Source organism: Leucopleurus acutus (genome assembly GCF_964270905.1).
Source record: "Leucopleurus acutus genome assembly, chromosome: 20".
Taxonomy (NCBI): domain Eukaryota; kingdom Metazoa; phylum Chordata; class Mammalia; order Artiodactyla; family Delphinidae; genus Leucopleurus; species Leucopleurus acutus.
The window spans coordinates 47,093,208-47,111,517 of record NC_139162.1 but is presented as its reverse complement, the minus strand read 5'-3'; the positions used below and the strand labels follow the sequence as shown (position 1 = coordinate 47,111,517).

Genomic DNA, 18,310 nt, shown 5'->3' with positions numbered 1-18,310 from the left:
ACTGGGGGCTGGAGTGGGTGGAGGGGAGCAGCGTGAGGGGAGAGGGCAGGGACTGAGAAGAGGCGGGCCAGGTGAGAAGTTTGGGCCGGGGCAGCATGGGACAGGTGGTCCTGGAGTCAGGTAGTAGCGAAGCATCAGGTGAGGAAATGATTTCTGTTAGTTCTCTTTCAACACTGCTGTTCACGTGCAGGAGGAAGTCTCCGTTGGGGCTAATATGTCTTTAACACCTTTCTGGCACCTGCTGATCTTACCCAAGTGAAAACTGGTTTTCCATTTCTGCTCTGGGACCCCCCTCCTGACTGGTGCCCCACCTCTCTGCCCTGGCCGCTCTCACTTGCCTCCTTGCTCCCTCCCCTGTTCCTGCTGCCCCACGGACATGCCAGATGGGCTCCTGGCTCAGGGCACTGGACTTGCTGTACCTTCTCCTGGAACACGCTTCCTCTGTAAAACTGCATGGCTCACCCCTCCACCTCCTTCAGGCCTCTACATGTCACTTTAGAGAGCTCTTCTCTGACCACCCATTTAGAATTGCAAGCCCTCCCTTCCCGGGCCCTCTGTGTTTTCTCCATAAGGCTAAAGCCTTTCTGACACGTGATATTGTCAACTGGTTTGCTTGTTTACTCTCTGTCTCCCTGTTTCCCGTGTCCCCACCTAGATGCCAAGCTCTGGAGTTTGTTTGTTTTTTGCTGCGCCTTGCGGCATGTGGGATCTTAGTTCCCTGACCAGGGATCGAACCTGTGCCCCCTGCAGTGGAAGCGCGGAGTCTTAACCACTGGACTGCCAGGGAAGTCCTCAAGCTCTGGTTTTTGTTAACCTCAGTATTCCTGGCTCCTAGAACAGTGCCTCACACACAGTAGGTTCTCAGGAAAGAGTTTTTGAGTGGGTGAATGAATGGGTATTTATGGTTAAGGTCTTGGGCAGGGGGTGTCTTTTTTTCTGTCCCTCTCTTATTCCAGCCAGAAACTTGTGAGGTGTGTGGGAATGGAGATGTGGACATTTGCTGCCCCTGGGCCTTATCCGAGGCAGGAGTGATAGTTGTGGTGACAGCTCTGCCCCAGGCTGACTTCCTGCCAGCTGCTCCAGGCTATTCCTGGGCTGTGAGCCCCCAGCCCAGGAACTCTCCCCTGGCAGGCAGACAGGCAGCGAGAGAGGGACGGACACTTAGCCGGCGGCGACTCATGGGTGCTCTCCCCTTGTTCTCTCATGCAGGCTCCAGGGAGCAAAGTGAAGGCGAGGGAGACAATGGTCTCTGTAACTATGGGTGAGTCTTTTCTCTGGGGCCCCCTCTCCCCTCTGCCCTTTCTGAGGTATGACCTTGGTTGGGGGGGCAGGCTGGGGGAGGGAGGGCTGGTCACTGGCAGGAACAGCTGTGCTCCGGGGAACGCGGAGGGAGGGCCAGGGCCTGCCCAGCGCCTATCCACCTCCGCTCTGTATCTGGGCCTGCTGACAACGTATTTTGGCCATAAAGAACTTCAGGCCATAAAGTCCTGAAGTCCAGCAGATTTCTCATATGACCTCTCAGAGCCTCGATTTTCTCACCTGTAAAATGGAGATAGTAACATCCTGGGATGTTGTAAGGATTAGGAGGTTATTGCATGTGAAATCTTGGGCATGGTTCTCAGCAAATGTTATAGCTGTTATTACTCTCATGAGCTTTATCACCACATTCTCTTCGAACTCTGTACTTGGGGATTGCCAAAGCACAGAGATTATTAGCTGGTAGCTTTTAAATTTCTGGAGATTTGTACATATAGGAGAGTACGTAAAACATATTTGTGTGGTCATAAGAGCAATTAAAAAGCAAACGTCTGAGTGCATCCTTTATGATTCTGTTTATATAAAGCACAGAAGCAGGCAAGATCAATCTGTGCCGCTGGAAAGTGTTGACTGCCCTTGCGAGGCAGGGAGAAGTGACTGCCTGGGGAATGTGAGGCAGAGGCTGCTTCTGGAATGTTGGAAATGTTTCATTTCTTGATCTGGGGACTGGTTACATGGGTATGTTCGTTTATGAAAATGTATCGACTTGTGTGTACTTTTGTGGGTGAAAATGATAGTTCAATAGAAAGGTTTTAAAAAAGCACCCCCCCTCTAACCACCGTCCAGGTCAAGAACTAGAATATTGCCTGCCCCCCTGAGGGCTCCAACCCAATCATACACCCCCTCCCTCCTCCAGATGGAATAAACCACTATCTTCTCTTTGTGATAATCTCTCCTTACCTTTCTTATAGTTGTACCACTGATGAAAACATTCCTATAGACTTGGTTTTGAACTTGCGTGAATGCAGTCGTGCCGTGAGGTCTTCCGTGTCTGGCTTCTGTTGCTCAGCGCAGTGTCTGAGTCATCTCTGGTGCTGTGTGTAGCTGCAGTTCTTTGCTTTGCACTGCTCCGTAGTATTTACTGTGTGGGCAGCCACCATTTGTCTGTCGATGCTATTGTCAGTGGGTATTGCATTGTTTCTGGGTTGCAGACAAGCTGCCGTGAATCTTCTAGTGCATGTCTCCTGGTGTGTACAGCAAGCCACTCCTCTGAGTCCAAGACACACATCGTGGCCCATATTAATATTTCTGAAGTGGGGGTTCATCTTACAGCTGGTGCTTGTGATCATTTAATTGGCAGCATATTTTCCTCCTTAGTAGGACACGAAATGATGGTGACGACCAGACAGGAGGACTTTTGCAGTTCCTTGACGTTGCTTCAGGCACCTAGCTACCCCCAACCTATGTGGTGTTTTTTCTCCCCTTAATAACAGCTTGATTGAGAGGCAGTTCACATTTCATACAATTCACTGAAGCGTACGAGTCAATGGTCTTTATATTCTGTGTTCGCAGAGTTATGCAACTGTCACCACAATCAATTTCAAAATATTTTCATCACTCCCCGCAAAACCCGAATACCCATTAGCATTCACTCCCCCCTCCCCCCTGCTCTCCCACCCAGTCCCTGGCAACCACTAATCTACTTTCTGTCCCTATAGATCTCTACAGATTTACCTCTTCTGGACATTTCACATAAATGGAACTATTGTGTGGTAGTTTTTGACACTTAGACCAAAGGTGCCTGCTTTTGGCTAAGGGAACCCAGGGCCCCATGCCTGGACAGGTGGATAGTGCCTGTGAAAAGTAGAAGAAGGTCCGCCTTTCCTCTGGGCTGCTGGAGGATGTCCTGAGGACATGAGCTCCTCACTTGCCTCAGGCCCAGGCGGACTGGCCTGTGGCTGGGTGGGCAGGGGCCTCTTCGGGAGGGGATGCGCCTGAGCCCCCTACCCCCCACCCATGCAGTGTCTCATCCAGAGTGTGTCTCTTTCCCTGCTCTGAGCCTCAGTTGTCTTACCAGCAAAATGGGCATAGTAACACCAAATTTCTTCTTATCTAAAATAGCATGGATTGTTGGATGTACTGTTATGTACCCTGAGAAAGATAAAGAAAAAAATGTTGCCAATTAAATTGTGGCACACCATCAATTGTGAGGTAAATCCTAGTTTCAGAGATATTAAAATGTGAAAGAAAAGTTCTCCTTGGAACCAATGATCTTCTCTAACACCTGGCCTGACAGGTCAGGGTCAGTTTGAAGGTCACACCCAAGAGGCCAAGAAAGAACTTTGGAAGCAATAAAGCTACATGGATGGGGTCTGCCTGGTCTTGGCTCCGTGTGTAGCGGTGGCATCATCATCACCATTATCCCCTTCATCATCATCATCATCATGATGGCTGCAATGGGTTGAGGACATCCTCTGGGCCATGTGCCACTTAGAGCCCTTTTTGTGGACTTTCTCTTTAGTCTGCACAATGACCAAGGACATCAGTGCTGTTATCACTAGAATGTCAGCTCCATGAGGAAAGGGACTCTGTCTTGTGCCCTGCGGTATCCCCAGTGCCTAGAGGAGGGCCTGGTGTGTGCCAGGTGCTCAGTACATACTTGTTGAATGCATTACCCTAGAGGACGCCGAAGCACCAAGCGTTACCTTGCCCAGAGTCCCTCAGCCGGGAGATGGCAGAACCGGGATTTGAACCCATGCTCCAAACATGCTCACCCTGAGGCCGGGCTGCTTCTGTGTGTGTGTGTAGAGGGGGGTTGCTTCTGACACCCAGGGGTCAGCTCTGCAACCCTTCTTTCCATCCACCTATGAACCCTGTCACCCTCGGGGCCCGCACCTGCTGATGGGGACCTGGATGGAGAACCCAGAGTCCTGGCTCCCCCAAACCAGTCATTGGCCAAGCATGGGGGGGTGATTGCTGCGGGTCACGCTCCAGAGCAGGGCAGAGCTGCAAGGAGAAGGGCGGTATGGAAGCACAGGGCCTCGGGAAGTCTGCTTTTTGTTAGCAGGGTGGCCTGGGGAGGGTCCCCCGACCTCTCCCTGCCTCCGTTTCCTCACTGGCAAAATGGGGGCGTCAATGCTGCCTAACCCACAGGGCAGTCAGGCCGGCTTAGTTCCATCATATATGCAGAGCTCTCAGGCCCAGGGCCTGGCGTTTGATGAGCATTTAATTTGCGGGAGCTGCTGCTGTTGTGGTTTGCTGCTTCTCTTCTCTAAGGAGAGTAATGTGAATAATGAGCCCTGTCCATGCCCCCACCCCCCAGCCACTTCCGAGTGGATCCAGTTCTTTAAGGAAGCCGGCATTCCTCCGGGACCTGCTGTCAATTACGCAGTGATGTTTGTGGATAACAGGTAAGGCTGCCGAGGGGACGGGGCTGAACCTGGGGAAAGGAGGGGAGTCAGGGGGCTGGCTGGCCCACCCACCCTGGCCCACTGTGGCCTCCCTGCCGACCCTCCCCTGCAGGATCCAGAAGAGCATGCTGCTGGATCTCAACAAGGAGATCATGAATGAGCTGGGCGTGACTGTGGTGGGCGACATCATTGCCATCCTCAAGCATGCCAAGGTGGTGCACCGCCAGGTGGGTGCTCCACTCGACCCCTCTGTCCCTGGATTTAGGGTGGGGTAGGGGGGCAGTGGCAGAGCCGACTGGAGGCTTGGAAGTAAAGGTAGGCAGACTGGATTCCAAGGCTGGGTCCACTGTTTGCTGTGTGACATCGGGCATGTTGCCCAACCTCTCTGAACCTTACTTTCTCCACCTGTAGGATGTACGTAGGCAAACCAGTTTCGCAGGAGGGTTGTGAGTACTAAGTTATATAAAGCCCTAGGACAGTGTAAACAGCAGGCCGCGGTAGGGGCTCGCTTTAAGTATTATTATTACTAGTTTTCATCTTCCTCATGATAGTTATCCGTACCAGGACTCTTTCTCTGTCCCCAGAACAGGAGCTCTCTATGTGGGACCCAGTTGGTGGCTTGGCCAACAACATGGTGGTTCCCTTCTTGGCCCTTCTGCTTACAGTGACCTTGGACTAGTGATTTCACCTCCCCGAGTCTCTGAAACAGGCTTTTCACACAGCCCTGCTGCATGGGGTCGCTGTGGCCATTTACCAGAGAGTGTATGTGGCACCAAGTGCCAGGCCTGCAGTGAAGAGCTCATTTAGTTATGATAGTTAGCACTTACCAAGCACTTGCCGTGGCCTGTCAGGCCCTGTCTTCGTCCTCTACGAATATGACCTCACTTACTCCTCCCTGCACTTGACTGAGAAGGAAGCTTGCTTCAGAGCTGCGCTCTCCAGCACTCCACTTGACCGAGTGATGGCAGCTGGGGTTATTCTCATCAATTTTAGTAGCTCCCTCCATCCCAGGGACAGGCCTTCGTCTGTCCACCATCCAGGGCAAGACCCCGCAGCGAGGGCTTTCTCAACCAGGGACGTTAGCTGAGTTATCACGGAGGTCACTGAGCAAAACGATTTCTTTAAACTTTTAAATTTGAGACCAATTTTAGATTTATAGAAAAGTTCCAACAGTAGTACAGAAAGTTTCTGTACTTCCTTCACCCAGCTTCCCTTAAGGTTAACATCTTCCATAGCCATGGTCCATTTGTCAAAACTAAGAAATGGACATTAGTAGTATGCTATTGTTAACTAAATTATAGACTATTTGGATTTCCTTAGATTTTCCACTAATGTCATTTTTCTGTTCCAGGATACCACATGGCATTACTTCTCACGTCTCCTTAGTCTCTTTTGATTTGGGACAGTTTCCTAGTCTTCCCAGGTTTTTGATGACCATCACAGTTTTGGAGAGTGCTGGTCAGGTGTTCTGTAGCAGCATGTCCCTCAGTTTGGGTGTGTCTGATGCTTCATTATGATTATGAGGGAAACGTTTTGAAACCACTAACAGCTCAGGCTCTGATTCCCCGAGTTTTGCTCAGATATCTGGGTTCCCTCTTCCGCCAGCTTATGCCCCTGTCCCCATGGTAACCGGGCACCTGTTTTCTTTACAGGACATGTGCAAAGCTGCCACTGAGTCCGTGCCCTGCAGCCCCAGCCCCCTTCCAGGCGAGATTCGCCGAGGCGCCTCTAGCGGTGAGTCCCATGCGTTCAGGCCTCCTTTCCTTCGGCAGTGAAGGGGACACACTTGGAGTTCGCAGAGGTGGAAGCAAAGGCATCCGAGGCTCTCGTCTCTTAGGTAGTGAGTGGCTGTATATACAGTGGATATTCGTTTGTGGTCGTTCCATTCTACACAGCCACTGCGAACACCGAGTCAGTGAATACTGAATCACTTCTCCCAGGGGAATATGGGGTCACCACGTTTTCATCGTCTGACCAATACACAACTTTATTTGTGTGTGTTTCTGTTCCAAGACACCTTATTTAATATATGGTGTTGATTCATAAACATTGAACTCACAGCCCGCAGCACTAAAACTGCCTGAACGAAGCTTATTGAACGCACGTATTTTTTCCATAAGGCACATCCCAGCCTTCTTGAACTTGGGACACTAGACAGCACCTTATCACCATGCTTGGGGGCCATTTTAAACAGCAAAATCACTAACAAAAAGCACAAAGATGTGAAAATAGCAATAAGGAGACCGTAAATAGACTGTGGCACTAAATAGACTTGTTTACTAAGTGAGAGCTGCAACAGGAAGGCAGAGCGTCGCCTTGTTTGACCTCCGTTGGGAACGTGTGTTGGGCGACTCAAGTTTTTTGCCTCTCTGTGCATGTCTGTGAATGACCACAGAGCAGCACGAGAATTCGTTTTGAGGTTACGAATAAATTTGTGAACAGGCGAATTTACAAAATGGAATCTGAATGGTAAGAATCAACTGTATTTATACTTTTGTTTTTTTCAGCCGTGTGACACTTAAAATATTTAACATATGTATTAATTAGCTTTTGCTGCTTAACAAGCCACCACAAAACTGGCTTAAACACAGACTTTTTAACAAAAATTTTTATTGAAATATAGTTGATTTACAGTGTTGTGTTAGTTTCAGGTATACAGCAAAGTGATTCAGTTATACACACACACACACACTCACACACATATATATCTTAGTTCCCTGACCAGGGATCGAACCCGTGCCCCCTGCAGTGGAACAAAAGCTCAGAGTCCTAACCACTGGACCGCCAGGGAATTCCCTATATATATGTTCTTTTTCCAGATTCTTTTCCATTATAGGTTATTATAAAACAGTGAATATAGTTCCCTGTGTTACACAGTAGGTCCTTGTTGGTTATCTACTGCATATATAGTAGTGTGTATATTTGAATCCCAAACTCCTAAATTATCCAGCCCCCCCCCCCCCGCCCTTTCCCCTTTGGTAACTATAAGTTTGTTTTCTCTGTCTGTGAGTCTATTTCTGTTTAGTAAATAAGTTCATTCGTATCATTTTTTTAAGTCTTTATGATTTACTTCACTTAGTATGATAATCTCTAGGTCCATCCATGTTGCTGAAAACACAGACTTTTATTTCTCGTGGTTCTGTGACTTGGCTGGTCACTTCTGCTCCGGGACAGCTCAGCTGATCTCAGTGGTCACTTGGCAGCTCCTAGATCTCTTGATCTAGGATGGCCTCCCTCACACATCTGATGGTTGGCTTGGTGTCATCTGGGCCAAAAGAGGTGACTTGGCCACACGTCTCTCATTATCCAGCAGGCTAGCCCAGGCTCATCTACACTGTGGTGATTGTAGGGTTCCCAAAAGCAGCATGAGAAGGCAGGACCCAATGTGCAAAACACCTCTTAAGTCTCTGCTTGTATAACATTTGCTTCTGTCCCATTGGCCAAAGCCAGTCACATGGCTAAGCCCAGCATCAGTGTGGTCAGGGCCTACCCAAAGGCATGGACGAAGGGAAGTTGAACAAATTGGGTTCGTTTCTGCAGTGGTCCCCCTCAGCTGACATACAGAAAAGGGTTCCGATGACAAAGGGGCAGCTGAATGACTTTTCACAAATGGAGCACGCGTGTAGCCTGCAGCGTCCAAATCCAGAAACAGAAAAGATGACTGACATCACTCACCACCTCTCAGGGGTATCCACTGCCCTGATTTCTAACAGCTTTGGTTAGTTTTGCCAGTCTTTCAAACCTATATAAATGTAAGCAGGTAGTATGTACTTTTTTTGCCATTTTGAGTCTCTTAAATAGTTTAAAATAAGTTTAAAAAATTAAAACAAAAATACTGATGGAGAAAATAGGCAGTTAAAAGAGTAGGGGAAACAGGCACAGATGGAAAAGGGTGGAGAAGAGTACCCCAAAACATTCCGGTCACTTGTGTACACTTTGTAATATTGAACACGTGTGTCCGCACTGGGAGGAACAGAGAACAGTTCGTTGTACTCTGGCGTCTGACTGCAACTCAGCTTCAGTGGCTCACAGACAGAGCTGTTTTCCCTCCACCCAGGTGATGCTTACCTGGCGTGAGAAAACACCATATCTCTTTTAAGCAAGACCTTGCCCTCTGTGGCCATTGCAAGAGGCAGGCCCTCTCAACTGCTTATGTTTTGTAGCAGAAAATCCCGATCGTGTTGCATTTGGCCTGTCAGAGTGCTGTGAGTAGAGGCTCTGGGCGCAGATTCCACACAGCCACTCATCAGAAAGCCACCCCTGGGAATTCCCTGGTGGTCCAATGGTTAGGACTCGGCGATTTCACTGCCGGGGCCCGGGCAAGGCCAAAAAAAAAAAGAAAGTAAGCCACCCCTATCGGGCTGATGCAGTGTCTTGGGAAGATCACGGGAGGGTGTACGCCAAATCATCAACAGCAGTGAGCAGGCCTGAAAACCGACCATTTCTTCCTGGGTGGTGGGGAGGGAGAAGGTCTCGTTGGGAAGGGCCAATCCCTGGACTTCTGGGTGCCAGCAGTGCTCCCGTTCCTGACCTGGGTGGTGGGTATATGGGAATTGATGTTAAACGATCTGTGTAGGTTTGATGTCTTTTTCTGTATGCTGTAGTTATAGTTTAAAAAGTAACCAAGCAATATGGAATTATAATCAGGTGTTGAGGGTCATTATGGGGGACTTCAGGAGGCTTTGAGAGACAGCACATGGCAGAAAGAGAGAAGGCTTTTTTGGGGGTAGGTAGGACAAAATATCAAAGTCTGAAAGCCATTGTGGGGCGGGGGTTGGTGCTGGGCCTGCTGAGCAAGCGGTAGTAGCGTGAAGGTTCCCCCTCTCCCCTCCCTGCAGGGCTTCCCCAAGAGCTCAGCAAACCCGTACCCTGAAGCTAGCAGCAGCTGCACCTGGAGACACAGTCCTCCCCCCGCTGGAGTTGGCCCTCCAGTCTGCTCGCTGTAGCCCACCTTGCACCCTGGGACATCCCTTCTCCTGCTCCACAGAATTCAGGGGGGCCAGAGACTGCTTTCCACCCCTGAGGGAGGTCACCTCTTTTCTTGCCCCAGCCCAACTGGAGCCAGACCCACATTGCCCAGGGCCCTGGCTGAGTGACCCCACTCCCCGAGTCTCAGTTTCCTCATCTATAAAATTGGTTTACAGTGAAGCCTGTCTAGTAGGGGTGTTGGGAGGTTCGGTGACCGTGTTCATCTTTTCAGTAGATGTTTACTGAAGACCTGTGAAGTACCAGAAACTGTGGTTGGCACTGGGGATACAGCGATAAACAGACAGTGTCTCCTCTGTGTTATTATCAGTACAGTCTTGTGGGAGAGTCTACCAGTAAACAAACAAATGTAATTTTCATGTCAAGCAGTAATAAGGGCAGGGAAGTATTCTCTGAGGAGATGCCGTCTGAGAGGAGACCTGAACGCAGAGACAGAGCAAGCCCATTGCTACTGGGGGAGCTGCACGCCAGACCTATGAACAGCAGAGTGCCCTGAATGGGCGTGTACTTGCTGAATGAGGAAGATCCTGGAGGCCAGCGTTGTGGAGGGAGAGGGGAGGGAAATGCTCAGTGCAGGGCTGGGTAACTGATAGGTGAAGTGTGCTAGGAACCCATCTGGTCTGGGGCCTCAGGAAAGGCCCCCAGGGCAGGGAGGGGCGGGCTAGTTCCTGGGAACACAGGCCCACCCCACGCATGCCTGCCTTGACAGTGCAGCCACAGGGTGCCTCTGGCTGCCCTTTCCCCATGCTGCGGTCCCAAGGTTGCCTTCCCCATCCTGACCCCTTCCCAGGGCCCCGCCCCACTGGACTCTCCTCTTTCCTCCTGGCAGCCGCCTCCCGGATGATCACCAACAGCCTGAACCGAGACTCCCCACCTGGCACTCCCCCCAGGCGGCCGGACACCAGCACCTCCAAGATCTCTGTCACTGTGTCCAACAAGATGGCAGCAAAGAGTGCCAAGGCTGCCGGTGAGGGGACTCAGGCAGGTGGTGGGAGGAGCTGGGGGCGAATGTGGGTTGGCAGACGGTATTTGGGGGACATGTTCCCAACGTTGCAGGGTGCTTTGGAGGCTAAAGGTGTCCAGAGTGTTCAGACTTGGTCAGATCACTGCACCTCTGTGGGCCTCACTGTAGAAGGGGGCTGGTGACACCCTCCCCAGAGGATGGTTGGAAGCACTCGAGATGGTGTCTTTAAGCGTGGGTGCACTGCAGTTCTCATGCAGTGGCTGTTTCAGTCTTTTTGTACTTCTTATTTTATTGTGGTAAGAACACTTAACGTGAGCTCTACCCTCTTCACAAAATTTTAAGTGTACAGTACAGTATTGTTGACTATGGGTGGTTCAGTCTTTTTTAACAGATGGTCACTGAGCCCCGCAGTGGTGCCCGGCCCTGTGCTTGATGCCTGGGGTCAAAGGTAAAGAAGCTACCTTTCCTCTTAGCGGCCAGAGGGATCCTTTAAAACCTTCAATCTGATCCTTTCACACCCCTGTCTAGAACTCTCCAGGGCTTCCCGTTGTTCCACTAATAAGGTCATCTTTCCCCATGGCCTTACTGGGCCCTGCGACACGTGGGTTCACATCTCGCTTGCTGCCTCGGTTCCCCTCCAGGCTGCTTCCCGTCGTGGGGCCTTTGCCCTGATGTTCCCTTCTCCCAGACCTTCCTCTTCCACAGACTTTTCCATGCTTGGCCGCTGTTCCTCTTCCAGGTCTCAGCTGCTAAGCTGGGAATGGGACTCTGGCCTTTGGGATTCCAGGCCCTCCTGTCCATCACGCTCTCCTGCCTTTGTTGGACCCATCCCCACAGCAGTGATCTTGGCCCAAGTTGAAACAGAGGCCCAGGGTGGGGGCTTGGCTGTCCTGGCCCCCAGCCCCATCACACCCCGTACACCTCCATCACACGTGCCCCCTTTTGACCACGTGTTCTGCAAGTGCCTCATCCTCCTTCTGATCTTTCGATTTATGTGCCATGAGCAAGAAAGTTAAAATTCATTTCTAAAGTATTGAAAAGATGGGGAGCCTGGGAGGGACTGGCTCTCTTCAACTCAACACATTTGAGGAGAGTCTTTCTTTTAAATTGAGGTGTAATTTACTTATGCACGGTGCACAGATTGTAAGTATATACCTTGACTAATTTTTAAAAAGTGATTACACCTGTGAAAGCACCACCTACATGGCTTTTCCACCACCCAGCAGTTTCCCCATCTGAGGGGATTCTGCCTGGGCTGGGAGGTGAGCCTGCTGGGGGACAGAGGGCCAGAGCCACAGAGAGCCTGGGAGGCTCGCCACAGCCTTCTGCGACCCCACTGTGCCCAGACCCCTGAGTTTCCCGGTGGTTCAGCCAGTGGCCTTGGGGGTGGCTGGGAGGATAAAGGATTCCAGTCAGGTGAAAGCATGGCGATAAAGGGCACGTGTGTGCCCTTTGCAGGGCATCCAGCCCCCACCCCAGGAGAACATTCCATCCCAGAAGACGCTCACCACCCCCTCCTCCCCCAGCAGCCCTGGCCCGCCAGGAGGAGGAGAGCTTGACTGGTCCCACCAAGCGGCGCCGGGTCACGGCCGAGATGGAGGGGAAGTACATTATCAACATGCCCAAAGGCACCACTGCCCGGACCCGTAAGATCCTGGAGCAGCAGCAGGCAGCGAAAGGTACTGGCCCCGGTGGGGAGTGGGGGGCACAGACTGTGTTTCCCTTTTGCTGCATCTTGCAGGGTTGGTCACGTCCTACAGGCAGTGGCCCAGAAGCAGGCTCTGATGGGGTCCAGGGGGCCTTGGACGGAGGGGACAGTGATGGTGGCCATAGTAGAGGAGGACGCATCACTGCCTCTGTCTTCTTGTCCTGCAGTTAGCATAGCAGGGCTCCTCGGTGCCTCAGCTGGCACCTCTTCCCCGAGGGACCGTGGCACGGATTCAGTGCTAGCCTGCCTGTTAAGTGAGTGACTGTGCCTGGCTGAGGGCAGGTGCCCAAGACAGTAGGAACTGTCGTTACGAGCCAGAGGTGTCTGGTTGAGATTCAGTCCACAGCTGGGATTTGAATCTGGTGCTACAGAGATGGTCTTCCTTACAGTGTTCCATTTAGAATATTGTAAACGTTCTCATGGAAAAACATCCAGCGGATGCAGAAGCATGTACAGTAAGAACAAACTCTCTCCCCTCCCTCCCATGTCCCACACGTATTGTTAACCTTTCCAGACCAGCATCTATGAATGTAAATGCGTCTGTTTGTACATTTACACATATCCAGGCATTTTTTTCTTTTTAAGCACAAATAGCATTGTCCTATATGTATTGTTCTGTAACTTTTTTACTGAAGATCTTTCCATCTTCTTCATTCTTTTTAATGGTCGTTGAATATTTTCATAGTACTTCTGTGCTGTAATCTAGTAAGCATTCTCCTGTTAGTGGCTCTTCAGGCTGTAACTTAGGGAGAGCATTACCATTCATCAGGTTCTCTGAGAGGCCCATGGCCCCCAAAATAGGGAAAGGAACCAGAAGGGATTAAGAACTCTTCCCGCACATACACTTCATGAATTGGTACTAAGGTGTGAGGACCGGAAGTGTCCATTTTAGTGGATCCTTCCCATATTTGGCACTAGCCAGAAGTGTGTGGGTTAAGGTCAGTGTTAGCCGACAGCATAGACGTAAAACCTAACTGGGCCCAGTCGGTGCCTGCTTGGACCAGAGCTGCCTGGGGTCTGGGCTGGCTGTGTCGACCCCTCCCTGTCTGCACGGCGCTCAGCCAGGCCTGGGCCCCCAGGGGCCACCCAGCAGGCACTGGCTCATGGCCTCACTTCCCTCCCAGGTCTCCACAGGACGTCTGTGTTTGACCGCCTTGGCGCCGAGACCAAGGCAGACACGACGATGGGGAATAAAGTGAGTTGGAAATGGGGGAGCCACTGGGGACTCTCCAATTCTTGTCTTCCCTGGGTGTTGTTCCTGGCATTTCCCACATACATCTCACCCTGTCTCACCCACCTTTCCAGGCCCAGTGCCCTTCTCTGCACTGGTGGCTTCCCTGTCTGTCTTCTATCCCGACCTCTCTCCCGATTTCCAGCCCCGGGGGTCTGGCAACTCATGGATGCCGCCCTCGGACCCCTCCCACCACCATGTCCCCAAACTGTCCTCAGCATCTTTCCCCAAAGCAAAACGTCCCCTGGGCCCTGTCTCGGGTGCCCCACCGTCCCCACTCCAGGCAGTCTTGAGTCTGATGGGGCCATCTGTCCCCACCTGTCTGCCACCTCTCCCTGCCTGCGTAGGGCAGTGGCCTCCTAGCTGGTCTCTGCACAGCTCCTGTGAACCCCTCCAGCCCTTCGCCCACAGCGGCAGCATGTGCTGCCTCCAGGACGGGCCCTCCCCCCTCGCCCTCGGGAAACCCTTCAGAGGCTTTTCACCACGTGCTCAGGCGCAGCCCGCTCTTCTTCCTCCACCTGCGGTCCCGCAGGCCTGACCACGGCATGTGCTTGGGAGACGCAGCCTGAGCCCATCGCCTGGCACAAATCCGTCTCTGCCACCGCCTGGCTGCATGGCCTTGACTGTGTCACTTAAGCCCTTTGTACCTCAGTTTCCTCCTCCGTATAGTACCTCACAGCGTGGTCGTGAGGACTGAGTGAGGTATAGCTGCGTAGCGCGGGGGCTGTCTGGTGCAGTGGTGAGCATCTTTATTTATTTTTAAATTTTTTAAATTTTATTTTTGGCTGCGTTGGGTCTTCGTTGCTGCGCACGGGCTTTCTCTAGTTGCGGCGAGCGGGGGCTACTCTTCGTCGTGGTGCGCGGGCTTCTCACTGCGGTGGCTTCTTGTTGCCGAGCACGGGCTCTAGGCGCGTGGGCTTCAGTAGTTGTGGCATGGGGGCTCAGTAGTTGTGACTCGCGGGCTCTAGAGCGCAGGCTCAGTAGCTGTGGCGCACGGGCTTAATTGCTCCGCGGCACGTGGGATGTCCCCGGACCAGGGCTCGAACCCGTGTCCCCTGCGTTGGCGGGCGGATTCCTAACCACTGCGCCACCAGGGAAGCCCTGGTGAGCATCTTTAAGTGGCACCTTTGAGTAACTCTGGTGGAGCTCCCCAGCTGCCTTTTGTTCCTTGCTCACCAGGGCTCACCCACTCTGGCTTTTTCTCACTGCCTAAATCTTATCATGAGTGTGATAATAGCACTCAGGATCACGTGGCTTGAAGGTGCAGCCATGGAAAGAGCTTCGCACGTAGTGAGTGTGCCGTAAATATGATTCTTATTCCTGTCTTGGGGACTTAGACGGCACTCTTTACTCTCTTAAACGTTGATGCCTCAGAGAAGGCTGTCCTGAACTCTGAAAGGAGATGAGGCCTCCCTGTACCCTGCTCTCCAGCGCTCCGCTCTCCTCCCAAGAGCACTAATTAAGGCTCATGGGATCTTAATTCCCAGGGATTGAGCCTGGGCCCTTGGCAGTGAGAGCGCAGAGTCCTAACCACTGAACCTCCAGGGAATTCCCTCTCGTAATTAGAGAATTACTTGTGCTGTATCCGATGCTGGGTCTGTTTTTCCCACTGGACTGTGAGCCCCCTGAGAGCAGGACCAGGCCTGTCTTGGTCACCACTGGGTCCCCAGCACTGCCCAACACAGGGCCAGGTATTGACCTGGGACTCAGAGAATGTCTGTGGAGCGAATGACCAAATTTGCCTTTTCTCTCACGTTCGCCTGTAGACCTTTGCAAATGGTCTTCCCTTTCGCCTCCCCTCCCGCTCCCTCTTTATTCGACTCACTTCCACTCGGCTTTCAGATCTCATCTCTGATGTCCCTCTCCAGGGAGCCTTCCTCTCCTGGCCTCCTCCAGCTCCCTGGCCTTGCCCTCTCATGACTCTGATCACTGTCCGGTGCGTCGCCGATGGGTGTTTTTCCTGACTGTGAGCCCCGTGACGTAGGCACAGATGAGGCAGCTCTCTGTGAATGCATGTTGAGTGACTAAGTGACTCACTTGTCCTGTCTCTGACCTCCACAGCCCACAGGAGTCTTCAGCCGCCTGGGGGCCACCCAAGAGACCGACGAGGATCTGGCTTGGGACAGTGACAACGACAGCAGCAGCTCTGTCCTGCAGTATGCCGGGGTCCTGAAGAAGCTAGGCCGGGCCCCAGCCAAAGCCAGTCCCCAGCCCGCACTAACTGTCAAAGCCAAGGCCACAAGCTCGGTGGCAACGGCCGCTGCCCCAACGCTGCGGCGCCTGGCATTTTCCTCACGACCTGGGCTCGAGAGGAAGCCAGAGTCCCTATCCAAAGTCAGCATCGTCCAGAGACTGGGCAAGGCTGCCCTCGTGCCGGAGGCCCAGGACAGCCAGGTCACGAGCACCAAGAGTAAGTCCTCGGCTGAGGTCAAGGTCACCATTAAGAGGACTCTGGTGGGGCCCCGGGGGAGCAGCTCCAGCGAGGGCCTTGGTGCCCAGATGGACCACGCGGGCACTGTGAGCGTGTTCAAAAGACTGGGCCGCAGGACCTTCTAGCCCAAGGGCGGGGCGCAGGCCCCTCTCCAGCCTCCAGGCTCCATCAGAGTCTTCAGCGAGGGCGCGCGCACGCCCCCTGCCGGCTGCCGGGTGACACTGCTTGTCTCCCTCAGGCATTCCGCCAGCCTGAGCTTCCTGGGGATTCGCCCGGTGTTTCTGAGTCTGAGACGGTCATTGTGGCCCGGCCTTGCCGCTCTGGGACTTTCCCTTCTCTCGCGTCCTCTGTTCTCTCCTCTCTGACCGTGGCCTTGGCAGGACACACTTTTCTACCTCTCCAAGTGCCAAGTGCCCTTTTCCTGTCCTCCATTCCCCATCCTCCCTCTCAGCAACATCTGCTGCCTCAAACCCCGGCTCCGGGCCTCCCTGTCCCCCAGGGTGGGTGTCGTCTGAAGGGGCTCCCGTATCCCCCACCGCCCTGGCTTCCTCACTTCCCTCCCTCCTCTGCCCCCTCCCCCCGATGCTTTGACTTCTCTCTCTCCGTCTCTTCACTCTGTTCATTTCTTTTCTGTTTTCTGTCCCTGTGGCAAGGCCCGACTGTCCGCTGCGTCCTGCCTGACCCTCCTGCACCTCCGGCCTCCCAGCGGCCCCCTCGTCGGCGGCGGTGGCGTCGAGCCTGTAGAGACTGTTAGCCGCCGTCACTCCTAGGCTGGAGGGACCTCCCCAGACCCCAGGCTGCAGCTGGGGCACCTGCCTGGGCATCTTTTTCCCTGAAAGTCGGTGGCGGGTGGTGGGTAAGGGGCACTAAGAAGGGAAGCCAGCACCGAGAGAAGAAAACAGCTATTTTAATATATTTTTGTGACTTTCAGACTGTTTCCCTCCCCTCCTTCAGGGCGAGTCGCAGGACTGTTTTTCTGCATGAAGCATAGTGCGGGCGGGGCACCCACGAAGGGTTGGGCCTCGTCTCTGAGGGTCAAGCTCCCCACATACATAGGTGGGCCGTGTTTTTGCTGCAGGCCCCGAGGTGAAGGGAGTCACGGTCATGGTCACCATCTAGTTGGGCCTCCTCCTCCCCTCGGCAACGCGCAGGGCTTCTGTCCCTCTGCCCTCCCCTTCCACAGATTTCCCCTGTTTCTGCCACTCTGCCTGTGGATGGCTTTCCAGACTGCAGGCTTCATTTGTGTGGGTGCCTGTGGATTTGACCATTTACCTACTCAGCACTGCACAGCACCTACTCTGTGCCAGGCCTGTTCTAGGAGCTGGGGATCCATCCATGAGCAAGGCAGACAAGTCTCTTCCCGCGTGGCTGACCTCTCTAGCCAGGGAGACAGGCGGTAATCAGTAAACCACAATTTGCCATTTGAACCATTTTTAAGTGTACTGTTCCGGGGGTGCCCAAAGAATTGGAAGGGTGACTGCAAGTGACCAGGGCCTCTTAGATGTTTGGGGCAAGAAGGCCTTTCAGTGGAGGTGACCTGTAGGGTGGCCTGTGTGCAGTTCAGGCAGAGGAAACAGCCAGGGCCGCAGCTCTGAGGCGGGACAGTGAACACGGAGAACACCAGCGTGGCTGGCAGGTGAGTGAGGGGCCGGAGGAATCTGGACCTCCTCCCAAGAGTGCTGAGGAGTCTGGGGGGGTTTAAAGCAGGCAAGTGATGGTCTGAGTTGCCTTTTACGAAGATTGCTTGGGCCACTGTGAGGAGGACAAGTTGCCGGGAGGGCAGGGGCGGAGGCGGGTAGGCAGCGTGGGGAGAGATGGTGGGTGGGGGAGGCAGTGGGAAGACCTTGGGTGCGCTTCGGAAGGGGCAGCAGGACTCTCCACACGGGTGGATTGGAAATTGGGGCAAGGAGAGGGGCTGGATCACACCTAGATGGAGGACTTGAGCATCTAGAGGAAGGTGCTGTCTGTGGAGCCGGCTGGGGCGGGAGGGCGCTCAGCTGTCAGGCGTTGACTGAGAGGTGAGCGGGCTGCTGGGGCGACAGCTTGGGGGGTGCTCAGAGTACAGCCGTGTTCAAAGCCGAGGGCCTGGCGATACCAGCTGGAAAAGGGTATAGAGAGAGGAGGGGACCCAGAAGGGAGTCGGGGCCCTTTTCCCATGTAGAGAACAGGATCTGATAAGGAGATTACCAAGGAGTGGGCAAGGGGTTTGGAGGAGAACTCACTGCAGGTAAAGCTGAGATTAGAACTCATCCATTTTTTTGTTTGTTTTCATTGTGGTAAAATATACATAACCCAGAATTCACCGTTTGCACCGTTTTTCAGC

At 53.0% G+C, this 18,310-nt stretch overlaps 1 protein-coding gene across 3 annotated transcripts; it reads left to right on the top strand.

The window, feature by feature from the left end:
- Window positions 1-1,215: 1,215 nt before the first annotated feature.
- LOC309976551 (uncharacterized protein C19orf47) lies at window positions 1,216-16,741 on the top strand (the record flags this gene model as incomplete). Of its 3 annotated transcripts, XM_082862201.1 has the most annotated exons (9): window positions 1,216-1,261; window positions 4,580-4,667; window positions 4,780-4,894; window positions 6,320-6,401; window positions 10,483-10,620; window positions 12,147-12,296; window positions 13,450-13,520; window positions 15,618-15,966; window positions 16,641-16,741. In XM_082862201.1, the coding sequence occupies exons 1-9, from the start codon at window positions 1,243-1,245 to the stop codon at window positions 16,739-16,741; spliced, it is 1,113 nt and encodes a 370-aa protein (XP_082718327.1). In that variant the 5' UTR covers window positions 1,216-1,242. The 3 variants fall into 3 exon arrangements, with proteins under 3 accessions (XP_082718327.1, XP_082718326.1, XP_082718325.1); XM_082862200.1 differs by lacking the exon at window positions 16,641-16,741 and having other exon boundaries at window positions 1,228-1,261; window positions 15,618-16,112; XM_082862199.1 differs by lacking the exon at window positions 16,641-16,741 and having other exon boundaries at window positions 1,228-1,261; window positions 12,144-12,296; window positions 15,618-16,112.
- Between the last annotated feature and the right edge of the window lie 1,569 nt (window positions 16,742-18,310).